The sequence below is a fragment of the Myotis daubentonii genome, chromosome 8 (genome assembly GCF_963259705.1).
Source record: "Myotis daubentonii chromosome 8, mMyoDau2.1, whole genome shotgun sequence".
NCBI classification, from domain to species: domain Eukaryota; kingdom Metazoa; phylum Chordata; class Mammalia; order Chiroptera; family Vespertilionidae; genus Myotis; species Myotis daubentonii.
In genome coordinates, this window is record NC_081847.1 from 68,176,386 (window position 1) to 68,195,307 (window position 18,922).

The following is an 18,922-nucleotide window of genomic DNA, read 5'->3' on the forward strand; positions in this document are numbered from 1 at the left end:
CCAAACTGCTTCTGAGCAGCAAAGGTCTGTGCTCCTGAGCCTGGCATTGCTCTCAGCAGCCTCTTCTCAGGCTTGAATTCCCTCCCAGGGGCCTGCGCAGGGGCTGGGAAAAAGAAACCAGAGGAAACCTCCACGCTGAGACCCCCTCCCTCGCCTGTTCCCTGAATGCCACTATTTTTACATTCTCTCACTTTTGTGCATTGTTTCCTGACTCTCCAAACACAATCCCTCACAAGCTGAGGGGGGACGGCTTCCCCACCAACTCCAGGGACAATTGTTTGGGGAGATTGGAAAAAAAAAAAAAAGTTGGGCCAGGAAAAAACAAAACCTCTTGAAAGTCATTGTCTTCAGATGTCAAGTGTCAGCCCCATGGAGAGGAGACCACATTCCACCCATTGTCCTGCTGCAGACGGGCACGGGGACCCCAGGGCGTCCAGCCACCCCGCCCTGCGTCCTGGGGCCCCAAGGACTTGGTTGGCTTTGTCTGGGACATTCCGGCGGGAAATACCACCCATAGTGGAGCCTGTTCCCAGCCACCATGGTCTCGGTCACTTTAGGCTTTTCCTCGAAGCCACCCGCCCCTGCAAGCCCCAGATCAGCTTGGGCTGATGCTGATAATAAGGCGAAGGCTCATTTTGTGCCTACACATACTTTATCCTAACATCGAGTTCTCACAAAACCCCACGACGTAGCTACCTTTATGTGTATGTGCATAACAGGTTATTGAGACACAATTCACTAACTACACAATTTACCTACTTAAAGTGCGTAATTCACAGTAGTTTTTAGAATATTCACGAAATTGTGCAACCTTTGCCACCTTCTAATTTAAGGACATCTTCAACACCCCCCAAAAGAAACTGTGTACCCATCGGAACCCACTTCATAGAGAAAGAAACTGAGACACGGAAGCTGCTGAGGGTCACACAGGCAGTAAAGGCCTGAGCTGGGATTTGTACCCAAAATACTTGGCTCTGGAGCCATTTTCTTAACTATGCTGTAATGCAGCAGTTTTCAACTGGGGGAGATCCCTCTTTCCCCCCAGGGGACGTTGGGACAATATTTGGAGACATTTCTGGTTGTCACGACTAGAGGCTGCTACTGGCATCTAATAGGTAGAGACCTGGGATGCTGCTAACACCCTACCATGTATAGGATGCTCCCACAACAGAGAATTATTTATTCCAATGCCAGGGCCCCACCCTTATGGGCCCTGCTGTAATCCCATTCTGATGAGCCCATTCTTCAGGAACAAAAGCTGAGGGTCCCTCAGGGGTGCGGAGAAGTTGGGGTTAGAATAGGAAGGCTCTCAAACCACATTATGGTATAGGTGAGAACAGTCAGGGGAGAGAAATTCTGAACAGCATCGAGGAGACTCCGCAGGAAAGGGATCTGTGCTCCATTAGTGATGTCTGTCCTGGGTGAGTATATTAGGAGAATTGGCAGGTTTCACCTTTGTCAGGCTTGTGTCTAGGATGTGGGGGGTCTCACACACAAATTTCCGTAAGGCGCGGCTGGAAGATGAGTGCGGCAGCAGGTTGGGTGGTGGAAAACAGAGGGGCATCTACTCTGGGTAGAGATGAGAGCTGCCACGCTCCCACAGCCTTCTGCATCCTTGTGGGCATTTGAGACAAGTGGTCAGCTTTTTCAGAAAGCTGCTGGGATTTTAATGGGACCTCCGATATTCAAATGTGGGTCTGAATTTTCGCAAAGCCCACTGCCGGTCAAACTAAACATGCCTGAGGGCCATCAGTGAGACCCGTTAGCGTGAGTGAGGGCTCAATAGCACGCAGGAGGTACTGCATGAATCTTTGTTGAAGGAATAGTGAGTCGTTGGTGAGTTCAGGGAGATGGCAGGCTGGGCCCTCGCCCCTGGAGTGGGGTCTGTGTGGGGAAGAGTGGTGGCTTCCCCTCTGCGGTTCCCCTCCCCCCACTGTTGCATCAGACCTGTTTACAACAGGTTGTAGCAACTTGGGTTTTTGCTTCAACTTCCTCCATGGTGGGTGATGGGGTGGGGCTGGGTGAGAACTGGCACCTTTTTTTAGGACTTAGAAACTGGGTGGGGATGGGTAGGGGGAGTGTTTTCCAGCCAATTGATTAATCGGTTAAACGCATATTTATTGAGTGAGGGTCTCCTATGTGCTGGGCCTAGTCTTCAGCTTTGGGGATAAGTGACCTAGACAGACAAACATCATTGCCTTCTTTGAACTGACATTCTGGTGGGGAGATGGACAGTAGACTAACGCACAGGCATACATAATGTTCAGAGTGACAGGTGCGATGAAGAAAACAGGGTAGGCGTAGGGACAGGTAATTTAGTTAGGATGATCTTGGAAGGGCGAATATGACTCAGGGTCTTTGCACTGACTTTCCCTCTACCTAGAATGCCCTTCTCTCAGACACCCACACAACTGCTCCCTCACCCCAGTGCCTGAAAAGCTGCTGTCAACTGATGGCCATTGGCACCAAATAGTCCCCAATTTGGGGTGAGACGAAGGGGGTAAATTGTGTGCAGTGCAAACAGCTCAATTGTGATAGAGCAGCGCCGAGAGACAGCTCATAGTGTTACAGCTCAGTTACAATGCGGCACGGCAGTGGGACAGCACAGCTGTAAGGTGGCTCTGGGGCGAGGCAGCCAGTGCTGCAGCTTGGACTCTGTCTAGGAGAGAGCTCTGCTCCGCTCCAGCCCACTAAGGCAGCCCAGCTTTGCTCCGGCGAGACCGCTTCATTGCTGTAGGTCCAGCTTGGTCAAGCACACTCTTTGGTGCGCTTCCTGAGCCGGAGGGTGGCTGACTTATAGAAAGAGAAGTTCCTGCCTCTGGTCCCTGATTGGCTTGTCCTCATGTAAATGAGGACTCCAGATCCTCACAGTTTGATTGGTCCAAAAAGCAGTGTCCTGAGTTGGTTGGAATGGAGCCACTCTGATGGGTCAGTGAAGATGCTAATGAGGATATAGCGGCACATCCCTGAATGGTCGAAATATGATTCCGGGAGCTCCTTTATAAGGGTTGGCTCAGAGGGCGGGAGTGCAGTTCAGGCAGGCAGTTCAGGGTGGGAGGTGGACAGTTCAGTGCGCGCCTCGCCCTGAAGTATGGCTGGTGTGAGACCCCTGCTCAGCAGTGGCTGCTAGGCTCTGTTTTTAAATTGCAACCCAGTTAGCCACCATGTGTCCATCTTGGTAGGCATTTTCTTTTTTGTGGTCAACACTGCTCACATGTCATCTTCTCAGACAGGCTTTCCCTGAACATGGCGGTGAAATAGCTGCCCAGCCCTGTCCCTCTCTGTTCCCTCATTCTTCTTTAGTTTTCTTCATAGCACTTATCCTTACCTGCCATTTTATTAAAAAACCCAGTTATAGTCTGTCTTGCCACTGCTCCATGAGGCAGGAATTCAATCTGACTTATTCATTCGCTGATGTGTTGTTGAGCACAGTGCCAGGCACATAGTGGGTGTGCAGTCAGCATTGACTAAATGGATGAATGCAGGAATGAATAAACCCTGAGGTCGTGTTTTGTGTCTCCAGTGCCCAGCTTGATGCCTGGCACACAGTAGGCCCCGGGTAACATTTGTTGGCATGGGTAGTACCCGCTGATGGCTTTCTCCCCCCAGAATATAATCATAAGCAATTTCCTGTTTCCTTGCGTAGTTCAGTCCACTTCTCTCGGCCCAGCCCCTGTACCACTTATTACAGGAAGTCTTTGTAGTAACAGAGTTTTTACCTGCATCATCTTCCTTAAACCTCCACAACTGCCTCTTTTTTTGGATGAGGAAATAGACTCTGAGAAGTTCCGTGACTCACTGAGGTCATGTGCTTGGCAGTTGGATGGAGTGAGGTGGAGAGGTGTGCTGACGAAGCAGCAAATGGCTTTGTGTGGTGGTCATGGGGATATGGTGGCACACTACAGTTCATAAAGCCTTCCCCCCTCACCTCACCCCAGGGGACTTGGATAGAACTGAGAATAGTACTGTTTTTAGGATGGAAAAACCAAGTATCAATAAGTAAAAATAATGTAGAGTGAATGTAAAAGTCCCTGGCACATAGTAGGAGGTCCATAAGTGGTGTCGATCCAATTCCAGATGTTTCCTTAGGAAACCCAGTAGGTTCATGTTTATCTACATCAGGGTTTGGACTCCCTGAGGATGCTCTATGTACTCCACTGCCAGCACCTTCAGTCTTTGCTGGTGGCTTTGCCTGGCCAGCAGGGTGGCCTCTGCACAGACCGGAAGTGCCAGGGAATTCACAGCCCCCTCCTGCCCTCCCATCAACGACCAACAGGACTGACTGGTGTATAAGTGTCCCAGGTCCCTTACCCTCTGGGGGAATCACTCAGAAGTGCGTGCTCTACACTGGCTCCTAGTTCTGAAAGGAATCGAGCCCCGTCACCCACCCTGACCACTCGCTTGATCGCATTCTCTATATTGGCTGCCCTTCCCTGCCTGTGTTTGCAGGGTCATCTCCCAATTCAACTACTTTTACCCAAATCCTTGTCTCAGGGCTTGCTTCTGGGAAGGGAGCCAGCCCAAGGCTCCCGTCATGGTAAACCTGCTAAAATGTGCCCGCAGGCACCCTCTGTGTGTCAGCCATGACAGAGCTGGTTGGTACTTGATGCACTGACGTAGTTTGTGCTTTGTAGACATGTAAGTCAAGATGTACTAATTATTACAGCACAGCTTTCTTTCTGAATTTGGGGCTAGCACTCACGTTTTTTAAGGCCTCCAATCTTTTCATAGGTCGAGGAACAGTGCCTCTTATGCTGAGGCCAGTGGTAAGGGGCCCACTTTTGTTCAGGGCAACATGGAATTAAAGTGCCCGTCCCTGCCCTAACCGTTTTGGCTCACTGGATAGAGCGTCAGCCTGGGGACTCAAGGGTCCCAGGTTTGATTCCGGTCAAGGGCATGTACCTTGGTGGCAGGCACATCCCCAGTAGGGGGTGTGCAGGAGGCAGCTGATCGATGCTTCTCTTTCATCGATGTTTCTAACTCTCTATCCCTCTCCCTTCCTTGTAAAAATCAATAAAATATATATATATATTTTAAAAAGTGCCTGTCCCTTCCATGCTTGTTTTTTGAGCACTTATTGGGCACCTCCCGAGATCCTGGTGCCGCACTGGCTCTGGGGGACTCCCAGCGTGGGGGTCAAGGGAAACACAGAGGCACCAGGCTGTTGACAGGAGCTGTGTTGTGTTTAGTTCTCACTTTAGCACCTTGAAAGGTGAGACCCTGTTACCCAGACGCAGAGTCTGACCCCAGGGCCCTGTTGGTGATTCACGCCCCAGGTTCCTCTTTCCTTAAAAGGGGATCCTCACAGCATAGCTCATGGAATTGTAGGGAGGACAGACAAGCCGGTCATCAGTCACCCACTGAGCTCATTTTTACTGAGCTCTGCTCTGTGCCAGGCACTGGTCTAGGCCCAGGGGTGAGTGCCGCCTTCACAAGTCTTTGTCCTCCTGGAGCTGACATTGCAGAGGGCAAATGGGCAACAGGCAAAGGAATAGATAAGTATCTGTGGAGGCAAGTGCTGCAGGGGGAGATGAGGAAGGATAAGGTAGAGTGGGGGGGGGGGGCTTCTGCTTTACATGGGGCAGTCGGAGAAGGTCTTTCAGAAGTGACATTTGATTCTAGATGGGAACGAAATAAGGGAAGGGCCCTTTGGATATCTGGAGAGAGTCTTCCAGACCGAAGGAACAGCAAGTGCAAGAGCCCTGAGGCCGGACTGCTGGGTATGCTCATGGAACAGTGTGGAGGCCTCATGGAACTGCTGGGCATGCTCATGGAACAGTGTGGAGGCCTCATGGAACTGCTGGGCATGCTCATGGAACAGTGTGGAGGCCTCATGGAACTGCTGGGCATGCTCATGGAACAGTGTGGAGGCCTCATGGAACTGCTGGGTATGCTCATGGAACAGTGTGCAGCATACCTGCGCTGTTACTAGAGGATGACTTGAGTTCTGTGTAATATGTATAATTCATAAGGTGCTGTCTGGGATGTGACATAAAGGAGTACGTTTGAAGTTGTGAAAGGAAGGTTATCTTCTCTGTCCTCTCCGTACAGCAGCTGTGACTGAACATGTAACCTTCCTTGGAGATGATGTCTGAAATCTGAAATTGGGTCTTTGGAGAAAGCAAGTCCTGGGCCAGCGAGTCCCTGTTCTCAGCACAGGCCTGCCCCAAAGGGGGTGCCTGATGAGAATGGAGGGGGGAGGCTTTTAATCGCAGCCTGGGTGGCAGTAGGGGCTGTAGATGGGGAAAGGCCGTTTATTCTGCCCCACGTTGTGGAAGAGCCAGGCCAGCTCACAGGGGGGGTGGGGGGGGGTTTGTGTGTGTGTGGCCAGGATGGGCACCTTCCTGGGGGGAGCTCTGTGGTTTCCAGAGTCAGTACAGAGAAGGAGGGTGGGCAGCCCGGAGGCCCCACTGCAGAAGGAAAGCCTTGTTGTCTGGCTCCTGCTCTCCTCTCTGCCTGCAGACACTGCCCTCTTCACACCGCGTCCTCCAGGAGAGAATGCAGACCAGCCTCCTGAGGGAGGTGATAATTGAGGGAAGATGCTGAGGAAGTGATAATTGGGGCGGGCAAGAGAGAGCCTAGTACATTTAGTAACCTCTCCTGTCCAAAAATGAAAAGAAAAACATTTATGTTACAAAGGACTTTTGGCTCACAGGTAGCATGTTCATTGTAGAACTTGGGGAAAAAACAGAAATGAAGAAGAAACTTGAAATCACTGATAATTCTACTCTCAGATTTAGGTTTCATGGCTATAGATAGAGCCCAAAGAACAGTGGTTTAAACGAGATGAAACTTTTTTCTTTCTTACTGAATTATAGGCAGCTCTGGGCAGATATATAGGCTCTGCTGTCATTAGACATAAACTCCTTCTGAATTGCTACTTCATCCTGGTCAACACAAGGCGGTCCGTTCATGGTACAGGGTGGCTGCCTGACTCCAGGCATCACATTTGCTATCTAATCAGTAGGAAGGAGGAGCAGCAGAAGAGACTCCTTTCCTATTTGTCTCCTCATCCCTAAGGATACTTTCAAGTGGTTGTGCCTAATACATCTAGTTCTGCTAGCCCAAACTTAGTCACAAGGCCACACCTCGCTGCAAGGGAAGTTGGGAAATACCACCTTTATTATAAAAGCTGGGATTCTATTTCTAAAGGAAAAGGAGAGACCAGATGTTAGGGGACAGCCAGTAATGTTGGCCATTGTCTCACACAAGTTTAGGGTATTCTGCACTTTCTTTTTCTATGTTTATGTAGCAATAATTAATTTAACCCCAAATTAGATTACATTTTCTGTACTCTTCTGTGACTTGGGTTATTTTTAGAGTTAGAGATGCATCAACAGCCTTTTTTTCGTATCATTAAATAGACTTCTGCAAACCAGTTTTAACATGATTTTCTTTTGTCAAGATAGACAATTTGCCTGGCCAGTGTAGTTCAGTGGTTGAGCATAGGTCTATGAACCAGGAGGTCAGGTTCGATTCCCGGTCAGGGCACATGCCTAGGTTGTGGGCTCAATCCCTAAGTATGGAGCGTGCAGGAGGCAGCCCATCAATGATTCTCTCTCACTGTTGATGTTTCTATCTCTCCCTCTTTCTTTCTCTCTGAAATCAATAAAAATATTTTTAAAAAGATGGACAGTTTACTTAACTAAACTCCAAATGATAGAATTCTACATCAGATACTGAAGCTAAATCTTGTTGCCATGTGTGAGATTTCTTTTTCCCTGTGGGATAAATGCCCACAACTTGAATGGATGGAGCATAGCATCTGGGCTTTGGAGGAGTCAGTGGGCATTTGGCTTGCATGGGGTTGCCTAGAGCAGGCTGTGCAAAGCCCTCCTGTGCTGTTGTTACTACTAGTTTATTGTTACTACTTGTACGCAGACCCCTGCTACCCAGTGACACTCTGCTTCCCTGGACCTCTAGTCACCCAGTCCAGATGGGAGGATGGAGTCCTCAGGCACCCCCTCTCCTCTGTCCTTGCTATGGTCTGGGGCTGCCCTGCCTCCCACCTCCCCTCCTTTCTAACTGGTCCCCTGGCCCTCTCAGATTTCGCCATATGTCTGGTGAGGTCACCCTCGCCAAGACGGGGATGTCCTTGGGGGCATCTAGGCCCTCCACTCAGCGATCAGGTTGCCAGTTAGTTTCTGAGAGTGACTTCCAGGCTTCTTTCTATTCCTGTTCTCTCCAGGGAGGGATTTATCCTCCCAAGGCTGTGGCCACAGGTTCCAGACAGACGGCAGCTCCCGGGGGCACCCCCTAGGGCCGCTGCTACCTGTTATATGCTTATGCTCTGTGTGCGTTGTCTGTAGTGACTCACTGATGATGTGTGTAGGGGACTAATCACCAGGCCAGACTGCCTGGCTTTGAGGCCCACCTCTGCCCCTCTGGCTGTGTGGCTCTGGGTAAGCCCAGAGATGTGGGTGCTGGCGGCTGGAAGGGGTACTGGCGGGCACCCCTGGGGAAGGGGTGTGGCTGGGGTCTGGATGGCAGGTACTGCCAAGTGCGTGTGTTGATGTGGATAAACGTGGAAGATGTCATGAATGGGAAAAGCTACTTACTCGAACACGTTTATAGAAACGTGTGTGTCATCCAATATGTAAAATAGTATTCTTTCTTGCCGCTCGATCCACAGGTACATGGGACGCGAGCAAAGGCACCGCCTCCAGGGCCAGAGTGCCTTGTGGGGAGGGCAGGTGCCCAGGTGGCCCACCTCTGTAATCATGGATTTCTTCCTGTTGGTCCTGGGAGGGGGTTCACATGGTACCTGAGAAAAGTGAACTAACCCTAGGTGCTCGCTGAGGAGGCTTTGCATGTGCATTAACCTGAGCCCCCACCCCTGCGACCAAGAAGAACATTGCCAGTACCTCTGAGGGCTCCTTATGCCCCTTCCCGGGCCGCACCTCCCCAGATTGGATAAAGTTCTTTCTGGAAATGGTTTACAGCAAATTTGGCTCAATGCTAAGATTTGCCCCATGATGCCTCTGTGGGCGGGTGTTAAATTTTTCTCTGTCTTTTTCTGGATCCTTGATGTACTTCATGCTCATCATCATAGAGAGGAGGACCTGGGCAGACGCAGGGCAGTGGCCCCGGCGGCGTGCGGCACGGGCAAAGATTCCGTGGCGAAGCAGGGTCGCAGGCGGCCCGGGAAACCCTGAGAACAGTCTCATCTCTATGGGAGGTTTCCAGGCTGAGCGCTGCTTTTGGCCGAGTGTGCCAGAGCTGTCAGGGCTGGGACAGGGAGCTGCCCCAGTGGGTCCCTTCCATCCCCGCCTGCACCAAGGGCATTGGCGCCGCCTGGAAAAGCCGGTCATGTCCTGAGTAGCACGAGGCTGGGCCCGTAGCCCCTGCCTGCCCATTCTTTCCGGGTGACGAGCTGCCCATTGAGCCCATCACACTGGCCTGTTTGCGGCTCCTCTGTGGGTGGCTCGAGCCTCTCATTGTCCCAGCACAATAGTGGTGGCCCTGCTCGTGTGAAGAAACCGGGACAGGAAGCCCCGATCTAGGTCAGCCTCACTGCACGCCCAGCTTCCTGCTCTCCCTGGCTGTGCTTTGTCTCCCTCCTGTCTGAGGAGGCTGGAGGCTGGATTTCCCAGCAGCATCACAGGCCCTGTTAAAATATCGTCTAGGAACTCCTGGGCCCTGTCCCCTCCACGCATTATCCTTTAAGAAGAAAAACCAGCAGGTTACCAAGAGGCCCCAGTTGAGGCTCCTGCCATGTGTCAGGCACTGTGCCAGGCACATTCTATCCCTTCCTTTGGTTTCTGAGTGCCAGGTGCTAGACTCAACCCTGGGTGACAGCTGGGAATAAGGGAGGCAAGGTCCCTGCCCTCATGGAGCTTCCACTTACTTTATCCTGATACATTCTGGAAGGCAAGACACTATAATAAGTTCTCCATATTTGGGAAAAATACACTGAGGCTCAAAGAAGCTAATGCACTTTCCTGAGGTCACACACACAGCAGGGAGGAGAAGGACTGCCGTGTAAACCAAATCATCAGTTTCCAAACCTGGCCTCTGCTGTTGGATTAGGGTAAAAGTTTCCTTCTAGCCATGCTCCCTTCTTGTCTTGGCCTCTCTCTTAGGAGCTGGTGTAGATTGCTTAACCTTAGTCTTTTTGTTTGTTAAGTCCGCTTTTAATGCCAGACAGGAAGGTGATAAGTGCATGAAGATAGGAGGGCCTTTTGGAGGTGACATTTGAGCTAAGGCCTGATGAATGAGAAGAAGCTGGCCCAGAGGAGAGCTGGGGGAGAATATCCTACTAGTAGGAAGAGCATGTGCAAAGGTCCTGAGGCAGGAATGTGCCTGACAGGTGGAAGGAATAGAGAGAATGAAGGTATGGCTGAAGATTATTGAGGTGTGGGGGGATGGAATGCTGGAAGGTGAGTTTAGAGAGATTAACTAGGACCTTATGGACTGTGGAAAGATTTAGACTTTTTAAAAGTATATTGCCGAAACCGGTTTGGCTCAGTGGATAGAGCGTCGGCCTGCAGACTGAAAGGTCCCAGGTTCGATTCCGGTCAAGGGCATGTACCTGGGTTGCAAGCACATCCCCAGTAGGAGATGTGCAGGAGGCGGCTGATCGATGTCTCTCTCCCATCGATGTTTCTAACTCTCTATCTCTCTCTCCCTTCCTCTCTGTAAAAAATCAATAAAATATATTAAAAAAAAAAAGTATAGTGTAGAGAGTTTTAAGCCATGGATTGACAGGATCTGATTTACATAGTATTTAAAAGGATCCCTCTGGCTGTCTGTGTGGAGAAGACTTTTGGTGGGGTGGGGGGCAGGGGGGACAGGGAGGAGGGGACTGCATTAGTCCAGGCAGGAAAGATGATGACTTTGGATCAGATGGGTGGCTGAGGAGATGGGGATCAGTGGTCGGATTTCTAATACATGCGGAGGGTGAAGAGGATAGCATTTACTATACTAAGAGATGGATATGGAGTGTCAGAGAAAGGAGGTCAAGGATCAAGGACCACTGGGGTGGGCCGGTGGGTTGGCTGGAACACCAGCAGAGGTGCCATTAACCAGGCTGGGAAGAGCTTGGTGGTGTGGGTTGGAGGGAGGATCAGTAGCTAGGCTTTGGATGGTTAAATTTGAGATGCCCCTTGGACATCCAGGTGGGGATGTCGGGTTGGCAGAAATCCGGGTAGGAGTCTGGATATCGGGGAGAAGTCCAGGCTGGGGATGTAAACACAGGCGGAGGGGCTGGTGGAGATTGCCCTGCGGTGAGTGGGGCAGAGGCAAAGCTGCCTCGCTCTGTGTCCCTGACTTTCCTCTCTGTGGCCCCCCATGTGGACACCTGCAGGTGGCCACTCCTCATCACAGCCATGGACGCCTCTCTGGGTGATGGGCAAGGATCCGACAGCCATCTCTGGAGGGCCAGCCTCCTTCCTGGCACCTTCCCCTGCTCCCTCCATTCTGGATTGTTCCCTCCATCTCCCCACCACTTAGCGATCTCCTCAGACAAGCGTGGTTGGATGAGACATGCACTTAATTAACCTGCAGCTGAGCTCTGACAGGGACAGTGTGTGCTCATCCGGCTCCTCCCTCCCGGAGTCCCTGTGTTTTAATCAGCCGCTGCAGGGAGGGCTCCTGCTGGCCACCATAGCTCATCCTGGCCCTGTGGCCGTGACAGGACCATGAAGTCATTTTTGCAGGGTCTCCACCTGGCTGTTGCCAGGTCAACCTGGGGCTGAGTCCTAGAGTCCAGACAAACCGGGCAGGTTTGCAGTGCATGACTGGCCTAGGTCTCCCTCCTGTGCTGTCTCCCATTTCCACCTTCTGTCCCAGATTTGTTCTGTCCCCTTGCCCGTCCACCAGACTTTCTCAGTAGCTCTTCCAGTGTCTGCTCTCCCACCCACACCAGCCAGGCCACCATCATCTCATCTCTCAGCACGGCTGCACCCCTCTACTCTGGTCCCCCCACTTTCATGCTCAACCCCTAATATCCAATTCCTCACAGAAATGGAGGGCTATTTTGACAACATTTAAAAATTGGGAGACTTTACTTTTAAGAAATCCTAATTTCTGGCTTCTCTTGGAAAAATAACAACACCCCCCCCCCAAACTCAAACCCAGAACATCTGGTGATGTTGGGCCTGCTGCCTTCCCACCGGCCACCCTCGGAGGGGCCACTCCTTCGATGGGTGTGCGCTGCCTGTTCCCCTACAGACCCCACTGCTCCTCTCCTTTGTTGCCTGACACATCACCCAGGAGAGAAATGATTTCTCTCTTCCGAGCCCCTGAAAAAAGTGATAGGACCGACTGTGGTCCATCCATACAGTAGGATCCTGGGCAGCTGTAAAAAGAGAATATGATGCTTCCTGTGTGATGACAGGGAGAGATAAATAAGTTATATTAAGTAGAAAAAGCAGGGCCAGCACATCCTGTGTTTGCTGCCATTTTTTGGAATGTAAAAAAGGAAAAGGAATAAGAATATTATATATATAGCCCGGCAGGTATGGCTCAGTGGTTGAACATTGACCAAGTCAGGGTGCATGCCTGGGTTGCGGGCTCGATCCTCAGTAGGTAGGGGGTGTGTAAGAGGCAGCTGACCCATGATTCTCTCTCATCATTGATGTTTCTGTCTCTCTCTCCCTCTCCCTTCCTCTCTGAAATCAATAAAAATATATTTAAAAAAGAATATATGTACATATATGTATGTGTATGTACATGTATACCCACATGTGTGTTCATTTTTCCAGCTTTATTGAGATATATTTGACCTATAACATCGTGTAACTGTGTACAATGTGTTGGGTTAATACAGGTATATACTGCAAAGTGATGATCACCAAAGTGCAACTTTCAACTATATAATACGCATTAACTGTAATCACCGGGTATACATTAGATCCCTAGAACTTGTTCATCTTATAACTGGACGTTCGTACTCTTTGACCAGCATGTGTGTGCACTTTTTACATAAAGATCTTCTGGAAGGATGTACTAGGATCTAGTAGTGGTGGTTCCTGTGGGGGCTGGGGAGGGACTAGATGGATGGGGCCTGCAGTGTAGGAGAGACATTTTTTTGTATTTCTGAGCCATGTGAATGTGTTATTATTTAGAAATTAAACTTTTAGAAAAAGAAAAAAAGAGAAAGTGAATAATAGTCTGAGAGGGGCCCATGGTGGTAAAGCAGGGCAGGGCTCGGGGGTGTTTTCTGCATGGGGCCTGATGTAGTAGATGCTCAATAAACATTTGTTGACTGAATGGAAGAGTAGTTTTTCCTGATTCGCTGCCCATGTCCCTGGACTGTGGTACTTCCTGGGTCCTACTTGGTATTTGAACTTGAGACCTTTCTTTTGGGCCACCCCTGGGAGATCAAGGCGTGGACACTCATATCTTCCTGCTTCTCTCCTCCAGGCATTTCTGCATCGCATCCGGCAGAACGTGGTGGACTCAGCGGAGAAGGGCCTCACGGAGGACAATGTCAAGGTGTGGACACCTGAGTTGGTCCCTTTGCAGACTGTCCCTGCTGCTGGGTGCCTTGCTTCCTCCCTGAGCGATGCTTAGAGGGTGCTCGGGGGGGTCTGGGATGCCTGCTAGCAGCTGCTTTTGTCTTCCTGTAGCAGGCTTCCTGCAGACCCAGGGCCTCTCAGTTCTGTGAGCAAACTGTGCCTGGTGGGTCAGGAGGACTCAGCCTCAGGCTTCCACTCCCCAACTCAGGACTTTCTCCTTGCTTAACATGACCATCTTGTCTTCTAGCTTCCTTGTGCCAAGCCCCCTGGCTTCCAGCCAGCGGAAAATCCCTTCCCAGGCGCCCCTGGGAGCCTGACACCTCCAGCCCCCGACCTGCACTGGGCACTGAATGTGCAGGCAGGGAGATGAATAATTGGGTCTGGGCTTCGTTTTGGCAGTGGCTCTGGGGAGTTTCGGGAGGACGTCAATAGGCCCTCTGTGTGCACGGTGGAGGCCCCAGTGCTCCCCGGGCCTGGCTTTCTCGTGTGACCTCACTCTCTGGGAAGCTGCCTTCAGTCCTTGGGGCTCCAGGGTCCTGGTCCCAGGGGAGAAGGGGAGACAGGGCAGGAGGGGGTCAGAAGTGCGAGCCTGTATAGCACACAAAGGACTTGGTCAAGCAGGACTCCCCACACTGCCCCACCCGCCTGCCCACATGTCTTGATTAATCTGGACAGTGACTTGCACGTTGACAATTCTGAGCTCAGTGTTTTGGGTAAGAAAGCTGAGGCTTAGAGATGGAAAGAGACCCGTTCTGGGTCACTGCATGGCTGGTCCCTGGTAGCACGGGGATCAGAACTTTTCATTCATTCATTCATTCATTCACTCATTCATTCAGCAAGTATTTACTGAACACATACTGTTTATTTATTTATTTATTTTATTTTTTAAAAAAATATATTTTATTGATTTTTTACAGAGAGGAAGGGAGAGAGATAGAGAGTTAGAAACATCGATGAGAGAGAAACATCGATCAGCCGCCTCCTGCACATCTCCTACTGGGGATGTGCCCGCAACCCAGGTACATGCCCTTGACCGGAATCGAACCCAGGACCTTTCAGTCTGCAGGCCGACGCTCTATCCACCGAGCCAAACCAGTTTTGGCCACATACTGTTTATTACATCTCTTTATTACAATCTGTTACAACTTAAAAGTTATTATAATTTCTGATCGCAATTCATTACAGGGTATTTTTTTTTAATTACCTCTTGCCCTGGCTGGTGTGACTACCGAGTCACATTGTCCTGTGTACCAGGAGGTTGCTGATTCAGTTCTCTGTCAGGGCACATGCCCAGGTTGTGGGCTCGATCCCCAGTTGGAGGCGTGCAGGAGGCAGCTGATCAATGATTCTCTCTCATCATTGATGTTTCAATCTCTCTCCCTCTCTCTTCCTCTCTCTCTTAACATCAGTAAAAACTATTCTTTAAAATAGTGATCTTTTTATGAGGTATAACTCATATATAGTAAAGATTGCCATTCTAAATGCGGGCTCCTCTGTGTCCCATCCCAATAATGCCCCCTCCCCAAGGATAACTGCTGATTGGTTAGCATTAATTGATTTTGCCCGTCCTTGAATTTTATATAAAAATGGGCTCTTTCATTATGTCTGGGGCCTTTTGCTCACTGTTATGTCTGTGAGATTTACCCATGTTGTTGACCCACTCTTTTTATTGCTGTGTAGTAGCATGGAATGAATGTACCACAATTTACTCATCCATTCTCCTGTGGTGGATATTTGAGTTATTTCCAGGTTTGGCTATTATGACCATTCGCGTTACATCTTTTGGTGGACACAGGCTCTCAGTTCTTTTGGGTGTAAATCAGGGAGACAGATATTTATTTTGAAGTTTTACAGCCATTCCTTGAAGCAAGGGTAACAGTAGGATCTATCATGTGAGTCTTTGACATAAGCAGAGAGATTCAACCATGTGATCTTGACAGATGAGAGAAAAAAAACTAACCACACGATGCAGGTGATTCTTCCAGCCCAGCCGTGGGCAAACTACGGCCCGTGGGCCGAATCCGGCCCGTTTGAAATGAATAAAACTAAAAAAAAAAAAAAAAAAAGACTGTACCCTTTTATGTAATGATGCTTACTTTGAATTTATATTAGTTCACACAAACACTCCATCCATGCTTTTGTTCCGGCCCTCCGGTCCAGTTTAAGAACCCATTGTGGCCCTCGAGTCAAAAAGTTTGCCCACCCCTGTTCCAGCCACTTCTTGGGATGAGCGTCCCCCAGGATGAGGCCCTGGTGCTCTCAGACTTGCAGCACCTCAGCCTTCCCTACCCACCCTCAGGCCGTCTCCCTCTGCAGACTCTCTGGTGCATTCTCGGGTCCATGGGATCCACAGGGCTGATCTTCATTCTTTCAGGTCTTGACTTAAATGTCACTTTCTCAGAGTGGCTGTCCCTGGCTTCTGTATTTAAATGTGCAAACTTCTTCTGCCCTGTCCTGGCACTTTCTTCCTGTTTTATTTGTCTCTTGTTGCATCTAGAAAACTGTAGTTATTTGTTTGTTGTCTGTCCCCTTTCACTAGAATGTCACCTCCATGGCGGTAGACACTTGTCTGTTCCCTGCTGTATTCCCAGGCCTCTAACAGTGCCTGGCACATAGTAGGTGCTCAGTCAGTACTTGCTGAATGAACAAATGAATAAGAAACCCAAGAAGGAACCGTAAACCAGTAGTAACACTGGTTACCTCGAGCCACGGTGGGTGGAAAGTGGGGAGAAGGTGGGAAAGGGACTCCTCACTGAATTTATATTACTGTGTTTTTGATTTTTGAATTATGTGAGTGCCTTCTTCAAAATTAAATTGAAAATGCATCTGTTTAAGAAGATTTGACTTTGGGTGGTGGCCATACAATGCAATATACAGATGCTGTATCATAGAATTGTATACCTGAAACCTATATAATTTTATTAACCAATATCATACCAATACATTTAATAAAAAATGCTTTTGTTTTTTTTTAAAAAAGAAACAGAAAAAGCCATTTATGCAGTTTAAAATAACCTTAAGTAAATGAAAGTCTCCCCTGAGTCTCCTTCCCAGAGGCCCTTAAGTTAACAGCATGTGTCCTTGTCCAGACAGTCCCTGCTCCTGCCAGCATGGAAAGGAGTGACCTTTTTGTGTGTTATTTTACACAAATGGGCCAATACTGGAATTCTGTTCGGCACCCTGATCCCCCCCACTCAACAATATATATCAAGGATCATTCCATGGCCCATATCCATAAATCCAGATCTGCAGATTCTTTTTAGAGGCCACATAGTATTTTAGTATGTGGACTGTAGTTAATGGTGACCAGTCCAGTTGATTTAACTATTTGATGAGTCCTCATTAATGAACATTTGGCCTTTCCCCAGTTTTTCGTTACTGCAAATAAGGCTGCAGTATATGTTCGTGGCCGTTCACCCAGTTCTCATCCATGGCACAGTTAACGCTTTGGGCTGGATGATTGTTTGCTGCGGGCGGGGGGGGGGAGGGGGGCCTGTCCTATGTATGATAGGATGGTTAGCAGCATCACCTATGAGATGCCAGTAGCATCTTCCCCCACAATTTGTGACAAACAAAAATGTCTCCAGGCATTGGCACATGCCACTTGGGAGGCAAAATTGTTGCTAATTGGAAATGACTGATTGGAAGGTCAAATTCTGAAATGTAGAAATGCTGGGTGAGAGTGTATGTGCTTTCAAGCTTTATAGATTCATTAGGGGACATAGGCACTCACATGCTGGTTGTGAGAGTTGAAAGAGCATATGTCGAACACGCTTCCCTGTTGTATTTTCTTCTGCTACATCATTTTAATGGTGCATTGTGAAGGACCTTGATTGTTTTAAAAACCAGTCATATGGTTGGCCATACGGGTTGTGGCCATGCTGAAGACTGAGATGAATGTCTAATAAATTCTCCGCATGCTGATGGTGCAGCTCAGTTCTGCTGCTTACCGGGTGTGTGTGTGTGTGAGACCTTGGCAATCTTAATTATTTTCTCTGAGCCTCTGTTCTTCATCTACAAATTGGGGATAATGATGGTTTCTACCTCATGGAGTCAGAGTGAGGATTAGCTGCCATAAATGCATATAAAGTTCTTAGCACAGGATTAGGCATTAATCCTGTTGAGTTAATGTTGGCAATCTTTTTTTATCATGGTCACTGTTTTTATTAGTGTCATCTGGCTCACTCAGCGTGCGGGTGTCCACGTCACCGCACCCTCGCTTGCTCTGGAGGTGATGCATTTATTTCATGCTTGGTTTTGCTCGCCCTCTGTGCCTTGATTGACACTGTCCTTGGGCCTCGCTTTCCCCCACAGGTCCTGTTCTCGAACATCGAAGATATCCTGGACGTTCATAAGGATTTCTTGGCTGCCTTGGAGTATTGTTTGCATCCGGAGCCTCAGTCTCAGCACGAACTTGGGAACGTTTTCTTAAGATTCGTGAGTACAATGCCCCAGCCCTGTCGGAGCCTACAGGTTTTGGGAAGTGGGCTTCTCCCCTGATTGAGAAGTAGGGATCATCAGGCCTCCATCCTTGGGTTGATGGAAAGACTCAAAGAGATAAAGCAGTGAAGTGTGTGGCATAGAGCAGTGGTTCTCCGTCATGGGTGATTTTGCCTCTGGGGATGTTTGGCTATGTCTAGAGACACTTCTTACTGTTACAGCTTTGGGGTTGCGGGTGGGTGGGGGACAGGCGGCTACTGGCTTCTAGTGGGTGGAGGCCAGGCATGCCACCAAACATCCTCTAATGCACAGGACAGCCCCCACGGCAGCATTATTCCACCTCAAATGTGAGCAGTGCCGAGAGTGAGAAACCCTGGTGTAGAATAAGCTCTGGGTCCACATTGGCGCTTACGGAGTCATTGTTGTCATCATCACTAACTCCCTTCTCTAAAGCAGTGGTCGCCAACCGGTGGTCTGCGGACCACAGGTGGTCTGTGAGGTCCGAAATGTTGGCGACCGCTGGTCTAAAGGATCACGGCTTGGTGGTCAGAGTCTAGGATGACACAGCCTAGTGTAGCTCTGCCCTCGGAGTTATTGCTCAGGGGAAGCCATGGGCTCATGTTGTTGGGAGGGCAGTGCTCCCAGCCAGGCTGCCGAGCTGCTTGTCAGCTGTGCTACGCTCAGCGACTTGTTTTACCTTGTTTGTACCTCAGTGTTCTCACTTGTAAAATGGGTAAAAAACGAGAGCTCCCCATGAGGTTATTGAGCAGTGGGAGCTAGTGTAAGGAGAGTGTTCAGCACAGCTCCTGGCACACTGTAAATGCTCAATAAATGTTGGATGCGATTGCCCTGGCTGGTGTTTCCCAGTGGTTAGAGCAGCTGTGGGCAAACTACAGCCTGCGGGCCGGATCCGGCCTGTTTGAAATGAATAAAAGTAAAAAAAAAAAGACAGTACTCTTTTATGTAATGATGTTTACTTTGAATTTATATTAGTTCACACAAACACTCCATCCATGCTTTTG

The 18,922-nt window shown here is 49.4% G+C and overlaps 1 protein-coding gene across 3 annotated transcripts in view; it reads left to right on the forward strand.

Annotated features, from left to right (window-relative positions):
- Positions 1-18,922, forward strand: part of PREX1 (phosphatidylinositol-3,4,5-trisphosphate dependent Rac exchange factor 1) — a 176,963-nt gene that overhangs the window by 63,359 nt on the left and 94,682 nt on the right. For all 3 annotated transcript variants that reach the window (XM_059706826.1, XM_059706824.1, XM_059706825.1), the window contains exons 2-3: positions 13,366-13,437; positions 17,775-17,897. In XM_059706826.1, the coding sequence (XP_059562809.1) occupies positions 13,366-13,437; positions 17,775-17,897 (195 nt within the window). The remainder of the gene's footprint in view (positions 1-13,365; positions 13,438-17,774; positions 17,898-18,922) is intronic.